This window comes from Nerophis ophidion, linkage group LG07, assembly GCF_033978795.1.
Source record: "Nerophis ophidion isolate RoL-2023_Sa linkage group LG07, RoL_Noph_v1.0, whole genome shotgun sequence".
In the NCBI taxonomy this organism is placed as follows: Eukaryota; Metazoa; Chordata; class Actinopteri; order Syngnathiformes; family Syngnathidae; genus Nerophis; species Nerophis ophidion.
The window spans coordinates 77,699,347-77,719,265 of NC_084617.1; the positions used below are offsets into that span (position 1 = coordinate 77,699,347).

General features: G+C 37.5%; 1 protein-coding gene across 1 annotated transcript; it reads left to right on the forward strand.

The window, feature by feature from the left end:
- Positions 1-2,527: 2,527 nt before the first annotated feature.
- Positions 2,528-14,405, forward strand: si:ch211-170d8.2 (uncharacterized protein LOC571755 homolog). The gene is made up of 3 exons (XM_061907220.1): positions 2,528-3,263; positions 13,804-13,948; positions 14,016-14,405. Exons 1-3 carry the CDS (start codon positions 2,762-2,764, stop codon positions 14,299-14,301), a joined length of 933 nt encoding a protein of 310 aa, XP_061763204.1. The 5' UTR covers positions 2,528-2,761; the 3' UTR covers positions 14,302-14,405.
- The last annotated feature ends 5,514 nt before the right edge of the window (positions 14,406-19,919 follow it).

Below are 19,919 nucleotides of genomic sequence, written 5' to 3' on the forward strand. Positions count from 1 at the left end.
ATTATTATTAGTTATTATTATGCTCTTTTTTTCTGACATTTTTACTTGTTTTATGTTCGATTTTATTTTGAAAATATGCTGCGTGCCACAAACGGCCCTATGGCCACACTTTGGACACGCCTCTGCTATTCTTTTTTATCCCTAAAAGTAAACACAAGAAGCAACTTCAGAAAATCAATCAATCAATCAATGTTTATTTATTTAGCCCTAAATCACCAGTGTCTCAAAGGGCTGCACAAGCCACAACGACATCCGCAGTACAGAGCCCACATCAGGGCAAGGAAAAACTCACCCCAGTGGGACGTCGGTGATAATGACTGTGAGAAACCTTGGAGAGGACCGTGTATGTGGGCGACACAAGGGTGTTTGGAGATAAGAGCTATCTCTCGGCCAATTGTTATGCTTTAGGTTGCAAGCACAAATTTGAGTTACAAGCGTCCCCGCCATTTCTTGGCATATAAGCGGATGATATTCATTGAATTAAAGAAAGAAATCATTAAAACATGCCAACTTGGTAAAGCAATTGGAGTGCATCACTGCTAGTCTGCAGCATACTCAAGCAGAATGAGCTAGTCAAGATCTATACAGTGTACATTTATCCTTGAAAATATCACAAAGCTTCTGATGGTGTGTTTGACGGAAAAGCAGCTGGAAGGAGATATCGTAGAAGTCCACTTTCCAAGGTAAATTTTGTACATCATTATTGCATTACATCATAAAACTATTGTAGTTGTTTGTAGTACACTTTATTGTTTTTTTCCATAAATATTTACTATCTAAAAGGGTTTTTTTTCTATTTAAAAGGAATGTTAGAAGTATGCTGTTTTGGAAGAGGGGAGCATCAATTAAATTGATTGATTGATTGACATGCAAGTGTTTTGAGTTAGGAGCTGGGTCATTAAACCAATTAGGCTCCTAAATTAATGTAATGTATTAGTATCTTTAATATCAATATTTTAGCTTTTTTAAATTGTGTTTTTTGTATATTTCCTGTATTTTTAGAATAAAAAAATTAACAGAAAAACACAGATTTAAGTATGACTTCATGTATGTTGACTTGACTTTAATGTCTGCATCTCATTGGACTATTTTCACTGACAAGACATATTGCAAGTAATATTATTATTAGTAGTATCAACATTTCAACTTTTTCCTGCCTTTTGCAGTGAGGCTCATAATTCCAACAGTTGTTTAAAGGCCACATTTATTTGGACTTTCTAAATATGAAAACATTGTATTTGGTTAAGTGTTGGATTGTAGTGTTTATTCAACACAGCAGAATGTATATTGATTATTTTGGAAAAGATGGTGGAAAAAGCATTTTTTTTATTTGTAATATTGTTCCTGCAAGAGAGCAAACGTGACAGAAACATTCCTAATTGTTAGATCCCACTGTTTATTTCATGGCTGTCACATGTACAGATCAGGCCACCAACAGGTTTTATCCGGCCTGCGGGGTGACTTGAAGTATAAAAACGAGACAACATTTTTGCATGAAAGAAACTGCTGTTCGAAATGTGTCCACTAGATGTCACAATAGCAATTCTTCATATCTTCATAGATGATGCTACATATGTACAAAATAGAGCAGATGATGTCAGTACATCAGTGGAGGAAAATGATCAAACTACATAAATAACATCCTGCAATTTGAATTTAATATTATTTTTGTATCTTGTCAGATTGAAAATGAACACCAATAAGTTGACTGATGAACATTATCACATCATTTATTCAGAAGATATAAATAAAAATAAAGATAGAATACTATTAACCGCAACAGGTAGTTGTAAAAAAACAATGTGATGTGTACAATTTCAGAATGTGTTTGTTCTATTTTTAAACAAAGAAAACAATCTAAAGTTGTCTTTATTTCAAAGTTATCATGCTGTGATTTTCCCAGTCCGGCCCACTTGGGAGTAGATTTGTCTCCATGTGGCCCCCGTCTAAAATGACTTGGACAACCTGCTTTATGTTATATTTGTTTCACTGATGAGGATTTGGCCAGCGCCGTTTTGTCCTACTCATTTCGGCGGTCCTTGAACACAACGTAGTTTGTTCAGTGCAGGAAAAAGCTGAAAGTCCTTAAATAATAACATCCTGTCATGTCATGTTTTCATCTTGTTGGATTGGGAATGAACACCAATGATGACAGAATGTTTATTGATTATTGCTTGTTTGGTTCATAATGAACACGTGTGGTCATGTGTGTTTGTTGGGGGCCACAGGGGCCACACGGTCTTTATTGGGGATCCATTGTTTCTGACATCTTTATTAAAAGCTTTTAACACTTTCACATATATCCAAAAACAACAACATTTGTGAGGCTGGCCGACACTTCTTGTGGTTGTTGACGCTGCAAGTGCGGAGTCATTAGGAGTCATTAGTTGGGGAGCTGAATGAGAATGGCTGCTGGGGCCCCTGGGGGCCCCTCATTATGCACGCGCCTTAAAAGAAAGCCGCGGGGGGGTGAAAGCAAGATGGGGGCAGGATTTAAGTTCTTTGTGTGCTTTGTGAGGGAGGACATAAAGCAGGAGGGCACATTGTGAGGGAGGACATAAAGCAGGTGAGGGAGGACATAAAGCAGGAGGGCACATTGTGAGGGAGGACATAAAGCAGGTGAGGAGGACATAAAGCAGGAGGGCACATTGTGAGGGAGGACATAAAGCTGGTGAGGAGGACATAAAGCAGGAGGGCACATTGTGAGGGAGGACATAAAGCAGGTGGACACAAGCCGCGTGTTGGGGACACAAACACCACCATGGCCTCCATGCTTCTAGTATGTTCCATGGCGGTCTTCACCACCAACTTCATCGGCGGCCTTTGCCGCGCTCTGGACAAGCACGGATCCGCGGACGCGTCCTGGGCTTTACGCGCGGACGCGCTCAGCCACCAGGAGCCCCGGGACTATCGGGACCATCAGAACCACCGGGACCATCAGGACCACCGGGACCATCAGGACCATCAGGACCATCAGGACCACCGGGACCATCGGGACCACCGGGACTATCGGGACCACCAGGACCACCAGGAGCGCTGCGCGGATCTGAGGGCCCCCTGGCTGCACAACTCCGGGTTCCAAGCCGCAGTTAAGTCCACCGTGCTGCACCTCAGCGTCCGGCCGGCGTCTGCTGGAGCGTCCCGGGGCTCAGTGTTCCCGCAGCCGCCGCTGTTCAGCTTCGTGCGGCGGGTGTATCGCTGCTGCCGGGAGGCCCGGGAGTGTCGGGGCGTCAGAGGCCTGCAGGGAGCCTTCATCGCAGGAGGTAAATGTCAGCCTGATCTCTTTCAGTTCTTCTACTTCTGCTTGGAGAACTTTTGTAAATGTTGGAAAATGGAAAAGATGGTGGAGAAAAGATAATGTTCCTTTTAATTGTGTTTCTGTAAGAGAACAAACATGACACAAACCTTCATAATCGTTACAAATCCCACTGTTTATATCAGCTTTTATTGATTTATTTTGAATTTATTTATTTACTTACAGACATAGTTTTGTACGGAGCCCCTAAAGGGACATGGGGGATTTTTTCTAGATATGTTTTGAGCTTTTTTAAAAATGTAGGAACATGGATAAGATGGTGGGAAAAACTTAATTTTCGTTTTAATATTGTTTCTCTAAGAGAACAAACCTTCCTAATCATTATAAATCCCACTGTTTATATCCTGGCTGTCAAACGTACGGCCTGAGGGCCAGATCAGGCCCACCAACAGGATTTATGTGTTTATTTTATTTTATTTTATTTTATTTTATTTATTCATTAATTATTTATTTATTTATTTGCAGACAGATATAGTTTTGTACGAAGCCCCTAAAGGGAAACGGGGGATTTTTTTTTTAATCTGGAGCTTTTTTAAAATGTTGGAAAATGGAAAAGATGGTGGAAAAATATAATTTTTGTTTTAATTGTGTTTGTCTAAGAGAACAAACATGACACAAACCTTCCTAATTGTTAAAAATCCCACTGTTTATATCAGGCCCGCCAACAGTTTTTATTTATTTATTTATTTTATTTTATTTATTTATTTATTATGTATTCATTTATTTGCAGACAGACACAGTTTTGTACGGAGCTCCTAGAGGGACATGGGGGATTTTTTTTTTTTTTTTAGATATGTTTCGAGCTTTTTTAAGAATGTAGGAACATGGATAAGATGGTGGGAAAAACTTAATTTTCGTTTTAATATTGTTTCTCTAAGAGAACAAACCTTACTAATCATTATAAATCCCACTGTTTATATCCTGGCTGTCAAACGTACGGCCTGAGGGCCAGATCAGGCCCACCAACAGGATTTTTTAATTTTTTTAATTTTATTTTATTTTATGTTTTTTTTATTTTATGTTATTTTATTTTATTTATTCATTAATTATTTATTTATTTATTTGCAGACAGATATAGTTTTGTACGAAGCCCCTAAAGGGAAAGGGGGATTTTTTTTTAATATCTGGAGCTTTGTTTTAAAATGTTGGAAAATGGAAAAGATGGTGGAAAAATGTAATTTTTGTTTTAATTGTGTTTCTGTAAGAGAACAAACATGACACAAACCTTCATAATTGTTACAAATCCCACTGTTTTTATCCTGTCTGTCAAACGTATGGCCTGAGGGCCAGATCAGGCCCACCAACAAGGATTTATGTATTTAATTTATTTTATTTTATTTATTATTTATTTATTTGCAGACAGACATAGTTTTGTACGAAGCCCCTAAAGAGAAACGGGGGATTTTTTTTTTAATCTGGAGCTTTTCTTAAAATGTTGGAAAACGGAAAAGATGGTGGAAAAAATATAATTTTTGTTTTAATATTGTTTCTCTAAGAGAACAAACCTTCCTAATCATTACAAATCCCACTGTTTATATCCTGGCTGTCAAACGTACGGCCTGAGGGCCAGATCAGGCCCACCAACAAGGATTTATGTATTTAATTTATTTTATTTTATTTATTATTTATTTATTTGCAGACAGACATAGTTTTGTACAAAGCCCCTAAAGAGAAACGGGGGATTTTTTTTTTAATCTGGAGCTTTTCTTAAAATGTTGGAAAACGGAAAAGATGGTGGAAAAAATATAATTTTTGTTTTAATATTGTTTCTCTAAGAGAACAAACCTTCCTAATCATTACAAATCCCACTGTTTATATCCTGGCTGTCAAACGTACGGCCTGAGGGCCAGATCAGGCCCACCAACAGGATTTATGTATTTATTTTATTTTATTTTATTTTATGTTATTTTATTTATTCATTAATTATTTATTTATTTATTTGCAGACAGATATAGTTTTGTACGAAGCCCCTAAAGGGAAACGGGGGATTTTTTTTTTAATCTGGAGCTTTTTTTAAAATGTTGGAAAATGGAAAAGATGGTGGAAAAAATATAATTTTTGTTTTAATTGTGTTTTTGTAAGAGAACAAACATGACACAAACCTTCCTAATTATTAGAGGGTTTTGTGTGAGCATGAAAAACATAAAAAAAAAAAAATCCCCCTTGTCCCTTTAGGGGCCCCGTACAAAACTATGTCTGTCCGTAAATAAATAATAAATAAATAAATTGAATAAATAAAATACATGTATAAATAAATCAAATAAAAGCTGTTTATATATATATATATATATATATATATATATATATATATATATATATATATATATATATATATATATATATATATAAATATACCACTGTTTATATCAGGGCTGTCAAACAGCTTTTATTTGAAGGGACAAGCGGGGTTTTTTAAATGTATCTCATACTCACACAAAATTTATTGTGCACTCGAGATACAAACCCTGTTTCCATATGAGTTGGGAAATGGTGTTAGATGTAAATATAAACAGAATACAATGATTTGCAAATCCTTTTCAAGACATATTCAGTTGAATATGCTACAAAGACAACATATTTGATGTTCAAACTCATAAACTTTTTTTTTTTGCAAATAATCATTAACTTTAGAATTTGATGCCAGCAACACGTGACAAAGAAGTTGGGAAAGGTGGCAATAAATACTGATAAAGTTGAGGAATGCTCATCAAATACTTATTTGGAACATCCCACAGGTGTGCAGGCTAATTGGGAACAGGTGGGTGCCATGATTGGCTATAAAAGCAGCTTCCATGAAATGCTAAGTCATTCACAAACAAGGATGGGGCGAGGTACACCCCTTTGTAAGCAAATTGTCAAACAGTTTTAGAACAACATTTCTCAACGAGCTATTGCAAGGAATTTAGGGATTTTACCATCTACGGTCTGTAAAATCATCAAAAGGTTCAGAGAATCTGGAGAAATCACTGCACGTAAGCGATGATATTACGGACCTTTGGTCCCTCAGGCGGTACTGCATCAAAAACTGACATCAGTGTGTAAAGGATATCACCACATGGGCTCAGGAACACTTCATAAAACCACTGTCAGTAACTACAGTTGGTCGCTACATCTTTAAGTGCAAGTTAAAACTCTGCTATGCAAAGCAAAACCCATTTATCAACAACATCCTGAAACGCTGCCGGCTTGGCTGGGCCCGAGCTCACCTAAGATGGACTGATGCAAAGTGGAAAAGTGTTCTGTGGTCTGACGAGTCCACATTTCAAATTATATTTGGAAACAGAGGACGTGGTGTCCTCTGGAACAAAGAGGAAAATAACCATTCGGATTGTTATAGGTGCAAAGTTGAAAAGTCAGCATGTGTGATGGTATGGGGGTGCATTAGTGGCCAAGGCATGGGTAACTTACACATCTGTGAAGGCACCATTAATGCTGAAAGGTCCATACAGGTTTTGGAGCAACATATGTTGTCATCCAAGCAACGTTATCATGGACGCCCCTGCTTATTTCAGCAAGACAAGTGTTACAACAGCGTGGCTTCGTAAAAAAAGAATGCAGGTACTTTCTTGGCCCGCCTGCAGTCCAGACCTGTCTCCCATGGAAAATGTGTGGCACATTATGAAGCGTAAAATAGGACAGCGGAGACCCCGGACTGTTGAAGGACTGAAGCTCTACATAAAACAAGAATGGGAAAGAAATCCACTTTCAAAGCTTCAACAATTAGTTTCCTCAGTTCCCAAACGTTTATTGAGTGTTGTTAAAAGAAAAGGTGATGTAACACAGTGGTGAACATGCCCTTTCCCAACTACTTTGGCACGTGTTGCAGCCATGAAATTCTAATTTAATTATTTACACAAAAAATAAAGTTTATGAGTTTGAACATGAAATATGTTGTCTTTGTAGCATATTCAACTGAATATGGCTTGAAAAGGATTTGCAAATCATTGTATTCTGTTTATATTTACATCTAACACAATTTCCCAACTCATATGGAAACAGGGTTTGTACATAAAGAGACATGGGGGGAAATATTTTGTTAGATATATTTCTGTTTTTGTGCAGCCCTTTGAGACACCCGTGATGTAGGGCTGTATGAGTAAACATTGATTGATTGATTGATTGATTGATTGATTGAGGTTTCTTGTGGTCACAGGAAACTATCTCAAGCACACGGGAATTTTACATTTACATTTCTAAAAAAAAAATTGCCCAATGTCCCTTTAGGGGCTCCGTAGTTCTGTATTTCATTATTGTTTCTTTTGTTAATATCACAGTCCACTCTGCAAAAGGTTATACAAACACACTTCAAATATATATCATCATATAATACACAATATACAATAAAATACATTTTAAAATCCAACCACCAAACACCCATCTAAAATTTCCATCCATCCATCCATTTCTACCGCTTATTCCCTTTCGGGGTCGCCTATAAATTTAAAAAAAGGAATCTTTAAATCCACCAGATCGGTTTCAATATCCTTTTATTCAAAGTTGATTAAAAGTTTGCATCTTGAAGATGTGCAACAATGTCATCATGTCCACATAAGTTTATCTGGTCTGCAGGGTCACTTTGTCAAATAGAAACATGAACCTGAAACTTTTGAATGAAAGAAACTGCTGTTCTAAATGTGTCCACTAGATGTCACAATAGCAATTCAAAATAGAGCACGTGATGTTAGTCCATCAGTCCAGGAAAATGTTCAAACTACATAAATAACATCCTGTCATTTTTCTATCTTGATAGATTGAACATTAACAACAATGACTTGACTGATGAACATTATCACATCATTTATTCAGAAAATATAAATAACAACAAAAAAGATAGAATATTATTAACTGCAACATGGAAGTGAAAAAAAAACATAATTTGAGAATCTGCTTGTTCTATTTTTTTTAAAAAAGAAAACAATCTGAAGTTGTCTTTATTTTGAAGTTATCGTGCTGTGATTTTACAAGTCCGGCCCACTTGGGACTAGATTTGTCTCCACTTGGCCCCCGTCTAAAATGACTTGGACAGCCCTGCTTTATATCACTACGACTTGTCCAGGGTGTAGCCCGCCTTCCGCCCGATTGTAGCTGAGGTAGGCACCAGCGCCCCTACAGGGCATAAGCGGTAGAAAATGGATGGACGGATGTTTCACTGATGAGAGGATTTGGCCAGCACCGTTTTGTCCTACTCATTTCAGCAATCCTTGAACTCACCGTAATTTGTTTACATGTACAACTTTCTCCAACGCTGCCACAGAAAGATGTGTTTTCAATCAATCAATCAATCAATCAATCAATCAATCAATCAATCAATCGATCAATCAATCAATCAATCAATCAATCAATCTTTATTTATGTAGCCCTAAATCACAAGTGTCTCAAAGGGCTGCACAAGCCACAACAACATCCTCGAAGTGAATTATATTATAAATGCCACTCCTTCTTTGTCTCATTTTGTCCACCAAATGTTTTATACTGTGTGTGAATACACAAAGGTGAGCTTTGTTGACTTGTTGGATTGCTGATCAGGCACATTTGGTCACTGCATGACTGATGATTGGCAACACTAAATGGTCCCCAAGTGTGAATGTTGTTTGTCTATCTGTGTTGGCCCTGTGATGAGGTGGCGACTTGTCCAGGGTGTACCCCGCCTTCCGCCCGATTGTAGCTGAGATAGGCACCCCCCGCGACCCCAAAGGGAATAAGCGGTAGAAAATGTATGGATGGATGACTGCAAGCTATTGGATGCTAACATGCTATTCAGGCTAGCTGTAGTTCAGGGGTCGGCAACCCGCGGCTCTTTAGCGCCGCCCTAGTGGCTCTCTGGAGCTTTTTCAAAAATATATGAAAAATGAAAATGAGGGGAAAGAACATCTTTTTTATTTTAATATAGTTTCTGTAGGAGGACAAACATGACACAAACCTCCCTAATTGTTATAAAACACACTGTTTTTATTAAACATGCTTCACTGATTCACGTATTTGGCGAGCACCGTTTTGTCCTACTCATTTTGGCGGTCCTTGAACGCACCGTGGTTTGTTTACATGTATAACTTTCTCCGACTTTCTAAGACGTGTTTTATGCCACTTCTTTTCTGTCTCATTTTGTCCACCAAACTTATAACGTTGTGCGTGAATGCACAAAGGTGAGTTTTGTTGATGTTATTGACTTATGTGGAGTTTGCTAATCAGACATATTTGGTCCCTGCATGACTGCAAGCTAATCGATGCTAACATGCTATTTAGGCTAGCTATATTGCATCATTCTGCCTCATTTGTAGCTATATTTGAGCTCATTTAGTTTCCTTTGAGTCCTCTTAATTCAATTTATATCTCAAGACACGATCTGTATGTAATATGGCTTTTGATTTTTTGCGGCTCCAGACAATTTGTTTTTGTATTTTTGTTCCAATATGGCTCTTTCAACATTTTAGGTTGCCCACCCCTGCTGTGTGTACATATTGCATCTTTATGCCTCATTTGTAGCAATATTTCAGCTCATTTAATGTCCTTTACTCTTGTCCTTTGTGTATTTCATTATCTGTATGTAATATTGGCTGCATGTCTGTTGTTTGTGGGCCATGTTGTTCCAGACCACAGCAAACATTACCCAGCTTGCAAAGATTTTAATAAATATATTAGAAGAAGACAGCCTGCTGTTACCTTTAACTTGGACACACACATTTATACCTTTGGACATTCTGAGCCAGAAGTTATCTCAGCCTCTGAAAAGCCTCCATTTTACTAATGTTTTCTAACGTTGTAAAATGTGTAGAATAAATATTACATTTCAGCATCAGCCTGTGACACATTGTCATGTTGATAGTAGGCTAACATAGCTAATATAGACACTTGCATCATGTGTTGTCTTCATTATGACACTTATATAAGACTTTTAAAGTCATTTTGATAGTAGGCTAATATAGACACTTACATCATGTGTTGTCTTCATTATAACACTTATATAAGACTTTTAAAGTCATTTTGATAGTAGGCTAATATAGACACTTACATCATGTGTTGCCTTCATTATAACACTTAAATAAGACTTTTAAAGTCATTTTGATAGTAGGCTAATATAGACACTTACATCATGTGTTGCCTTCATTATAACACTTATATAAGACCTTTAAAGTCATTTTGATAGTAGGCTAATATAGACACTTACATCATGTGTTGTCTTCATTATAACACTTATATAAGACTTTTAAAGTCATTTTGATAGTAGGCTAATATAGACACTTATAGAAGACTTTCCATTTTTTGCAGCTCCAGGCAGATTTTTGTTGTTGTTGTATTTTTGGTCCAATATGGTTCTTTCAATGTTTTGGGTTGCCTTAAAACTACTTCAAATTAGGGGCGTCACCAAGTTGGAACAACAGGAGGGACTTAGGACCCAGCAGGTTCTGTGATGCAAGGGTGCAAAGATTTTTGCACTTGCAAGATCTTTCCTCACACAACTTTTGGGAACTGCATTGAAAGTGTGAGTGTAAGAAAGTGTGTCTCGTCTCCAGGAAGCATGACTCAGCACATTAGGACAGTCTTGTGGCCAGGAAAAGCTTTTTGATTGATTGATTGATTGATACTTTTATTATTAGATCACACAGTACAGTACATATTCTGTACAATTGACCACTAAATGGTAACACCCCAATAAGTTTTTCAACTTGTTTAAGTCGGGGTCCACCTTCATCAATTCATTAAGGCAACTTGCTAACAGGGAAATGTTGCACAGATGATAGCACTCTAAACTAGGATTGGGCTATTATTCTCACTCAGGGGCCAAATTTAGAGGACAGAAATGTGTCTGGGGCCAGTATATATATATATATATATATATATATACATATATATATATATATATATATATATATATATATATATATAAATATATATATATATATATATATATATATATATATATATATATATATGTATATATATATATATATACATACAGTTGTGGTCAAAATTCTTATTTTTTGTGATGTAGTGATTGGAGCACATACTTGTTGCTCACAGAAAACATTCATGAAGTTTGCTTCTTTTATGAATTTATTATGTCTCTACTGAAGATGTCAGCAATCAAAAGTATACGTACAGCAATGTTCATATTTGCTTACATGTGACCTTGGCAAGTTTACCTGCAATAAGGTGCCTTTGGTAACCATCCACAAGCTTCTGTTTACATTTTTCACCACAAAATTGCTGCAGTTCAGCTAAATGTGTTGCTTTTCTGACATGGACTTGTTTCTTCAGCATTGTCCACACCTTTAAGTCAGGACTTTGGGAAGGCCATTCTAAAACCTTCATTCCAACTTGATTTAGCCATTCCTTTACCACTTTTGAGGTGTGTTTGGGGTCATTGTCCTGTTGGAACACCCAACTGTGCCCAAGACCCAACCTCCCCCTTGATGATTTGAGCTTGTCCTGAAGAATTTGGAGCTGATCCTCCTTTTTCATTGTCCCATTTAAAGCAGCAGTTCCATTGGCAGCAAAACAGGCCCAGAGCATAATACTACCTCCACCATGCTTGACGGTAGGTGTGGTGTTCCTGGGATTAAAGGCCTCACCTTTTCTCCTCCAAACATATTGCTGGGTATTGTGGCCAAACAGATCTGACAACAGAACTTTCCTCCAGAAGGTCTTATCTTTGTCCATGGGGTGTTGATGAAGACTTAGGATGATTAGAAAACATGAGTGCTCGTCACAATGGCAGCTACACTTTACATCTTAAAGATATATAAAAAATGATTTGGGAATGTCTGGCGGGCCTTTATGTGCCTGAGTGTGTGTGTGTGTGTATATATATATGTATATATACATATATAATTGACAAAATAAAGGAATGGGGGATACCACACAAACTGACCCAATTTGCATACAACATAAAAGACTAATTACAAAGTTTTCTAACCCAACACAGGAAGCCCCCCTAAATTGTGTATATATATATATATATATATATATATATATATATATATATATATATATGTATATATGTAGGTGTGGGAAAAAATCACAAGACTACTTCAACTCTACAGAACTGTTTCATGAGGGAACCCCTCATGAAACAGTTCTGTAGAGGTGAAGTAGTTTTGTGATTTTTCCCACACATACATTGCGCTCTACCACGGTATCAAGCACTATTCTCTGGATAATCCAATTAATATATGTATATATACATATACATATACATATATATATATATATATATATGTATATATATATACATTAGAAAATTACAAGAAAGTAATCATGCTTTTTTTCTAAAACCTATAGTGAAATAAGAAAAAACTAAAAATTGAAAGATTGGGTAAAGACCATGGTATTATATGTATAAAATAGTTCAGAAAAAAATTGTAAACATTTTACGTTTGGGAAATGGTTTTAAAATTATTCTAAATATAACGATGAAACATTTTTTTTTATAAAATAATGATAAATGGGTTGTACTTGTATAGAGATTTTCTACCTTCAAGGTACTCAAAGCGCTTTGACACTACTTCCACATTCACACACTGATGGAGGGAGCTGCCATGCAAGGCGCTAACCAGCACCCATCAGGAGCAAGGGTGAAGTGTCTTGCTCAGGACACAACGGATGTGACGAGGTTGGTACTAGGTGGGGATTGAACCAGGGACCCTCGGGTTGCGCACGGCCACTCTCCCACTGCACCATGCTGTCCTTATGTATATATGAGCAATAAGTGAATCTTAATCAGAAAAATACAAAAAAGATCAAAAAAAGGCCATGGTTCTATTTAAAATGATTCCCGGGCACAGCCACCACTGCTGCTCACTGCTCCCCTCATCTCCCAGGGGGTGATCAAGGGTGATGGGTCAAATGCAGAGAAGCATTTTGACACACCTAGTGTGTGTGTGTGTGTGTGTGAGACAATCATTGCTACTTTAACTTTAAAAATACAATGAAATGAACAATTAAAAACATGAGCCAACAACCATGACATCATGCATGACATCATGCCAAAAATAAATATTACAATCAGCAGACAACAAATACTACAAGTTGCAAAAAAGGCGTGATGTCATTCTAGAAAATACAATGTAACCAGAAAAAAAAGAAATGTAACAAGAAAAATGAGATACTTTGTGATGATGTCATTACATCACAAACATTTGATTATTCAGTTAGTCAACAGAACAACAAAGTGAACAATTAAAGCGTCCTTTAATTATTTGAAAAGAAATGTGCACATTCAGCATTAACAGTTTGGACGCATGCATTCAAATCCTGAGCACTAAACTGAAAATGGAATATTAAGGAACCGATCCAAACCAAACTTGTTTCTGGCACCAACAGAAGACTGGATTACTTCCAGGTGTTCCTTTGTTCTTCTCCAAGAGCTGGTCGGAGCAGAAAAGTGGAGATGCGTGGAAGCTGCAGCAGGAAGTTCCTGCTTTGCATCTTTCATTGTTGAAAACTGCCCTGCTTGAAGGACGTCAACAAGCTTGCTCTTCTTCCTTCAGGGCCAGACGTGGAGTTTCTCCTCAGCAGGGACGTTTGGTTTCTGAGCGTCAGGAGAGCCGAGCTTCACCTGCAGCTTTCCAACCCTCAGCATGCTGACATCCAACCTGAGCTTCACCTGCTGGCCAACAAGCAGCTTCCCACCAGGTAACAACACGCACCTCCTGCTTCCACCTGCATGGACGCCCTTCAAGGAACATCTTCTGTCCCTCAGGTTCATTTCAAGGTCCCAGGGCGACACCACGGAGCTGAGAGTGGATCTGCTCTTCTTCTTCCAGAGCCTCCAAGCGGCGGCGGGCGGGCCAGGAGGAGGCCGCGCCCTCGCCAACATGAGGCTTTCTTCGCCGCGACACCGGCTGCAGGACGACCACGACGACGGCGGCGTGTGGGGCGAGATGGGCGTGGCTTTAGGCTGCAGCCGGGAGGGCGTACCTGTCACCTGCCAAAGTGTCCAAGTCCGCCTCCTGCACTCGCCTTTCCTGGCCTTTTACTACCGATGATGGACTACAAGACTCTCATCAAGCCCACAAAGAACTGACGCACTTCCAAAGCAAATTTATTAACTTATAAATGTCAACATTATATAAATATATTTTCACATTCATCTCTTCTCTCATCTGCCTCCTTCTTTCGGAGCAAAGGTCACTTATTTGATTTCTAGGCAGCTTCTGACACGTTTGCACTAAAAGACCATTTTAGTTAGTCTTCTGTTCCAAAGGTGGGACCAAACCCAAATTGTAGAAGAAACTACAAAATATTGTAAACCCACTTAATGTGATTCACACAAAAATAGACAAATTAAGAACATGTTAATAAAATCAGTCGGTGAAATACAATCATACAAAAAAAGCTCATTACAATATTCTAAAAAAATCTGATTAAATAGGTAAAAAAAAAAGAAAAAGAGCAACAAGGCCAAATCATTTTAAAATTACAATAAAAAAGAAAGAACATGAGGGAAAAGGTCAAGAAATCCTTCAAAAAATACAATTAAAATGAGAAAATAAATGAAGATGTATGAAAAAGGGGCATGAAAATATTTTAAAGGTACAATTAAATAAGAGAACAATAACAAAATTATGTCATAAAACATGTAAGAAAACAAAAGAATTAAAAATGGAAAATGTTCTGATATTCTAAAGAAAATACAATTAAACAAAAAATAGCAAAATGTGCATACATTAAACAACAAAACAAGCAAAAAGGCCATATTTAAAAAAAAAACATGAAAAGAGAAAGGATGTCAATATCTAAAAAAATTTAATTAAATATGAAAACAAAGATAAATATTTCAAGCAAAAAGACCACAGCATCATTAAAGTCACATAAAAGAAAAAACTGTTGAAATATTTTGGTCCTGACATTGTTCTGAAAAATAAGATTTGACAAGAAAATATTTGTATTATTTGAGCAAAAACACAAGGACATCATTGAAAAATTATGTAAAAAATAGAAAAATTCTTTAAAGTAAGAAGCGTGGCTACCTAGTAAAAGAGTGCTGGTACTAGACTGGCCTGCCTGTAGTCCAGATATTGTAAATGTGTGAAATATGAGGCAGGAGACTGTTGAACAACTTAAACTGAACATCAAGCAAGAATGGGAAAGAATTCCACTTCAAAAATGTGTCTCCTCAGTTCCCAAACCTGCACTGAGTGTTGTTCAAAGGAAAGGCCATGTAACACACTGGTAAAAAAAAAGGAAAGGCCATGTAACACACTGGTAAAAAAAGGAAAGGCCATGTAACACACTGGTAAAAAAAGGAAAGGCCATGTAACACACTGGTAAAAAAAGGAAAGGCCATGTAACACACTGGTAAAAAAAAAAGGAAAGGCCATGTAACACACTGGTAAAAAAAGGAAAGGCCATGTAACACACTGGTAAAAAAAAAAGGAAAGGCCATGTAACACACTGGTAAAAAAAGGAAAGGCCATGTAACACACTGGTAAAAAAAAAAGGAAAGGCCATGTAACACACTGGTAAAAAAAAAAGGAAAGGCCATGTAACACACTGGTAAAAAAAGGAAAGGCCATGTAACACACTGGTAAAAAAAGGAAAGGCCATGTAACACACTGGTAAAAAAAAGGAAAGGCCATGTAACACTGGTAAAAAAAAAAAGAGGAAAGGCCATGTAACACACTGGTAAAAAAAAGGAAAGGCCATGTAACACACTGGTAAAAAAAAAAAGTAAAGGCCATGTAACACACTGGTAAAAAAAAAAGGAAAGGCCATGTAACACACTGGTAAAAAAAAAGGAAAGGCCATGTAACACACTGGTAAAAAAAGGAAAGGCCATGTAACACACTGGTAAAAAAAGGAAAGGCCATGTAATACACTGGTAAAAAAAAAGGAAAGGCCATGTAACACACTGGTAAAAAAAGGAAAGGCCATGTAACACACTGGTAAAAAAAAAAAGGAAAGGCCATGTAACACACTGGTAAAAAAAGGAAAGGCCATGTAATACACTGGTAAAAAAAAAAAGGAAAGGCCATGTAAAACACTGGTAAAAAAAAGGAAAGGCCATGTAATACACTGGTAAAAAAAAAAAGGAAAGGCCATGTAAAACACTGGTAAAAAAAAGGAAAGGCCATGTAACACACTGGTAAAAAAAGGAAAGGCCATGTAACACACTGGTAAAAAAAAAAGAGGAAAGGTCATGTAACACACTGGTAAAAAAAGGAAAGGCCATGTAACACACTGGTAAAAAAAGGAAAGGCCATGTAACACACTGGTAAAAAAAAAAGGAAAGGCCATGTAAAACACTGGTAAAAAAAAGGAAAGGCCATGTAATACACTGGTAAAAAAAAAAAAGGAAAGGACATGTAAAACACTGGTAAAAAAAGGAAAGGCCATGTAACACACTGGTAAAAAAAGGAAAGGCCATGTAACACACTGGTAAAAAAAGGAAAGGCCATGTAACACACTGGTAAAAAAAGGAAAGGCCATGTAACACACTGGTAAAAAAATGAAAGGCCATGTAACACACTGGTAAAAAAAAGGAAAGGCCATGTAACACACTGGTAAAAAAAAGGAAAGGCCATGTAACACACTGGTAAAAAAAAGGAAAGGCCATGTAACACACTGGTAAAAAAAAGGAAAGGCCATGTAACACACTGGTAAAAAAAGGAAAGGCCATGTAACACACTGGTAAAAAAAAGGAAAGGCCATGTAACACACTGGTAAAAAAAAGGAAAGGCCATGTAACACACTGGTAAAAAAAGGAAAGGCCATGTAACACACTGGTAAAAAAAGGAAAGGCCATGTAACACACTGGTAAAAAAAGGAAAGGCCATGTAACACACTGGTAAAAAAAAGGAAAGGCCATGTAACACACTGGTAAAAAAAAAAGGAAAGGCCATGTAACACACTGGTAAAAAAAGGAAAGGCCATGTAACACACTGGTAAAAAAAAAAGGAAAGGCCATGTAACACACTGGTAAAAAAAAAGGAAAGGCCATGTAACACACTGGTAAAAAAGGAAAGGCCATGTAACACACTGGTAAAAAAAGGAAAGGCCATGTAACACACTGGTAAAAAAAAAAGGAAAGGCCATGTAACACACTGGTAAAAAAAGGAAAGGCCATGTAACACACTGGTAAAAAAAGGAAAGGCCATGTAACACACTGGTAAAAAAAGGATAGGCCATGTAACACACTGGTAAAAAAAAGGAAAGGCCATGTAACACACTGGTAAAAAAAGGAAAGGCCATGTAACACACTGGTAAAAAAAGGAAAGGCCATGTAACACACTGGTAAAAAAAGGAAAGGCCATGTAACACACTGGTAAAAAAAAGGAAAGGCCATGTAACACACTGGTAAAAAAAAAAGGAAAGGCCATGTAACACACTGGTAAAAAAAGGAAAGGCCATGTAACACACTGGTAAAAAAAAAAAGGAAAGGCCATGTAACACACTGGTAAAAAAAAAGGAAAGGCCATGTAACACACTGGTAAAAAAGGAAAGGCCATGTAACACACTGGTAAAAAAAGGAAAGGCCATGTAACACACTGGTAAAAAAAAAAGGAAAGGCCATGTAACACACTGGTAAAAAAAAAAGGAAAGGCCATGTAACACTGGTAAAAAAAGGAAAGGCCATGTAACACACTGGTAAAAAAAGGAAAGGCCATGTAACACACTGGTAAAAAAAAAGGAAAGGCCATGTAACACACTGGTAAAAAAAGGAAAGGCCATGTAACACACTGGTAAAAAAAGGAAAGGCCATGTAACACACTGGTAAAAAAAGGAAAGGCCATGTAACACACTGGTAAAAAAAAGGAAAGGCCATGTAACACACTGGTAAAAAAAGGAAAGGCCATGTAACACACTGGTAAAAAAGGAAAGGCCATGTAACACACTGGTAAAAAAAGGAAAGGCCATGTAACACACTGGTAAAAAAAGGAAAGGCCATGTAACACACTGGTAAAAAAAGGAAAGGCCATGTAACACACTGGTAAAAAAAGGAAAGGCCATGTAACACACTGGTAAAAAAAAAAGGAAAGGCCATGTAACACACTGGTAAAAAAAGGAAAGGCCATGTAACACACTGGTAAAAAAAAGGAAAGGCCATGTAACACACTGGTAAAAAAAGGAAAGGCCATGTAACACACTGGTAAAAAAAAGGAAAGGCCATGTAACACACTGGTAAAAAAAAGGAAAGGCCATGTAACACACTGGTAAAAAAAAGGAAAGGCCATGTAACACACTGGTAAAATGCCCTCGTGACAACTTTTTTGCAACGTGTTGCTGCCAATAAATTCCAAGTTCATGATTATATGCGAAACAAATATCTTGTCTTTGCAGTCTATCCAATGAATATAAGTTGAAAAGGATTTGTTGTATCCTCTTTTTATTTATCATTTACACAAGGTGACAACTTCACTGCTTTTGGGCTTTGTAGAAAATAAAAGTGTGACCAGTTGTGCTGAAATCAAGATTAGTCGGTGACTAAAAGAGGCAAATAGCTCATAAAAGGAGGGCAATTTTGGCAAGTGACAAAGTGCAGCCCTGTTAGTGTTGAGGTGGAGGGCGTGCTGACAGTCTAGAAGTACAAAGGTTGGCACTCGTCTGACTTCACCTTGCAGGCGTCCATCATTCTGCTGGAGGGAACAGAACGACCTTCAAATGCAACTCTTGTCCTCAGTGCTGGATCTTCACTTCTGACCGGTGGCAGACTTGTGGACTATTTATAAAAAGAAACTTGTTCTGGCCCCGTGAGGACCCAACATTTATTCAAAGAGCAGGAAAGTCATTTGTTACAAACCCTGTTTCCATATGAGTTGGGAAATGGTGTTAGATGTAAATATAAACAAATGGTGTTAGATGTAAATATAAACAGAATACAATGATTTGCAAATCCTTTTCAAGCCATATTCAGTTGAATATGCTACAAAGACAACATATTTCATGTTCAAACTTTTTGCAAATAATCATTAACTTTAGAATTTGATGCCAGCAACACGTGACAAAGAAGTTGGGAAAGGTGGCAATAAATACTGATAAAGTTGAGGAATGCTCATCAAACACTTATTTGAAACATCCCACAGGTGTGCAGGCTAATTGGGAACAGGTGGGTGCCATGATTGGCTATAAAAACAGCTTCCATGAAATGCTAAGTCATTCACAAACAAGGATGGGGTGAGGGTCACCACTTTGTAAGCAAATTGTCGAACAGTTTTAGAACAACATTGCCTCAACGAGCTATTGTAAGGAATTTAGGGATTTTACCATCTACGGTCCGTAATATCATCAAAAGGTTCAGAGAATCTGGAGAAATCACTGCACGTAAGCCATGATATTACGGACCTTTGATCCCTCAGGCGGTACTGCATCAAAAACCGACATCAGTGTGTAAAGGATATCACCACATGGGCTCAGGAACACTTCATAAAACCACTGTCAGTAACTACAGTTAGTCGCTACATCTGTAAGTGCAAGTTAAAACTCTACTATGCAAAGCAAAAGCCATTTATCAACAACACCCAGGATCCCCGCCGGCTTCGCTGGGCCCAAGCTCATCTAAGATGGACTTATGGAAAGTGGAAAACTGTTCTGTGGTGTGATGACTCCATATTTCAGATTATGTTTGGAAACACAGGACGTGGTGTCCTCCGGAACAAAGACGAAA

Coding starts and splice junctions, on each gene's coding strand:
- si:ch211-170d8.2 (XM_061907220.1), top strand. CDS start 2,762: ATGGCCTCCATGCTTCTAGTATGTTCCATGGCGGTCTTCACCACCAAC. Junction 3,264..13,803: donor GGGAGCCTTCATCGCAGGAG/GTAAATGTCAGC, acceptor TTCTTCCTTCAG/GGCCAGACGTGGAGTTTCTC. Junction 13,949..14,015: donor AACAAGCAGCTTCCCACCAG/GTAACAACACGC, acceptor TCTGTCCCTCAG/GTTCATTTCAAGGTCCCAGG.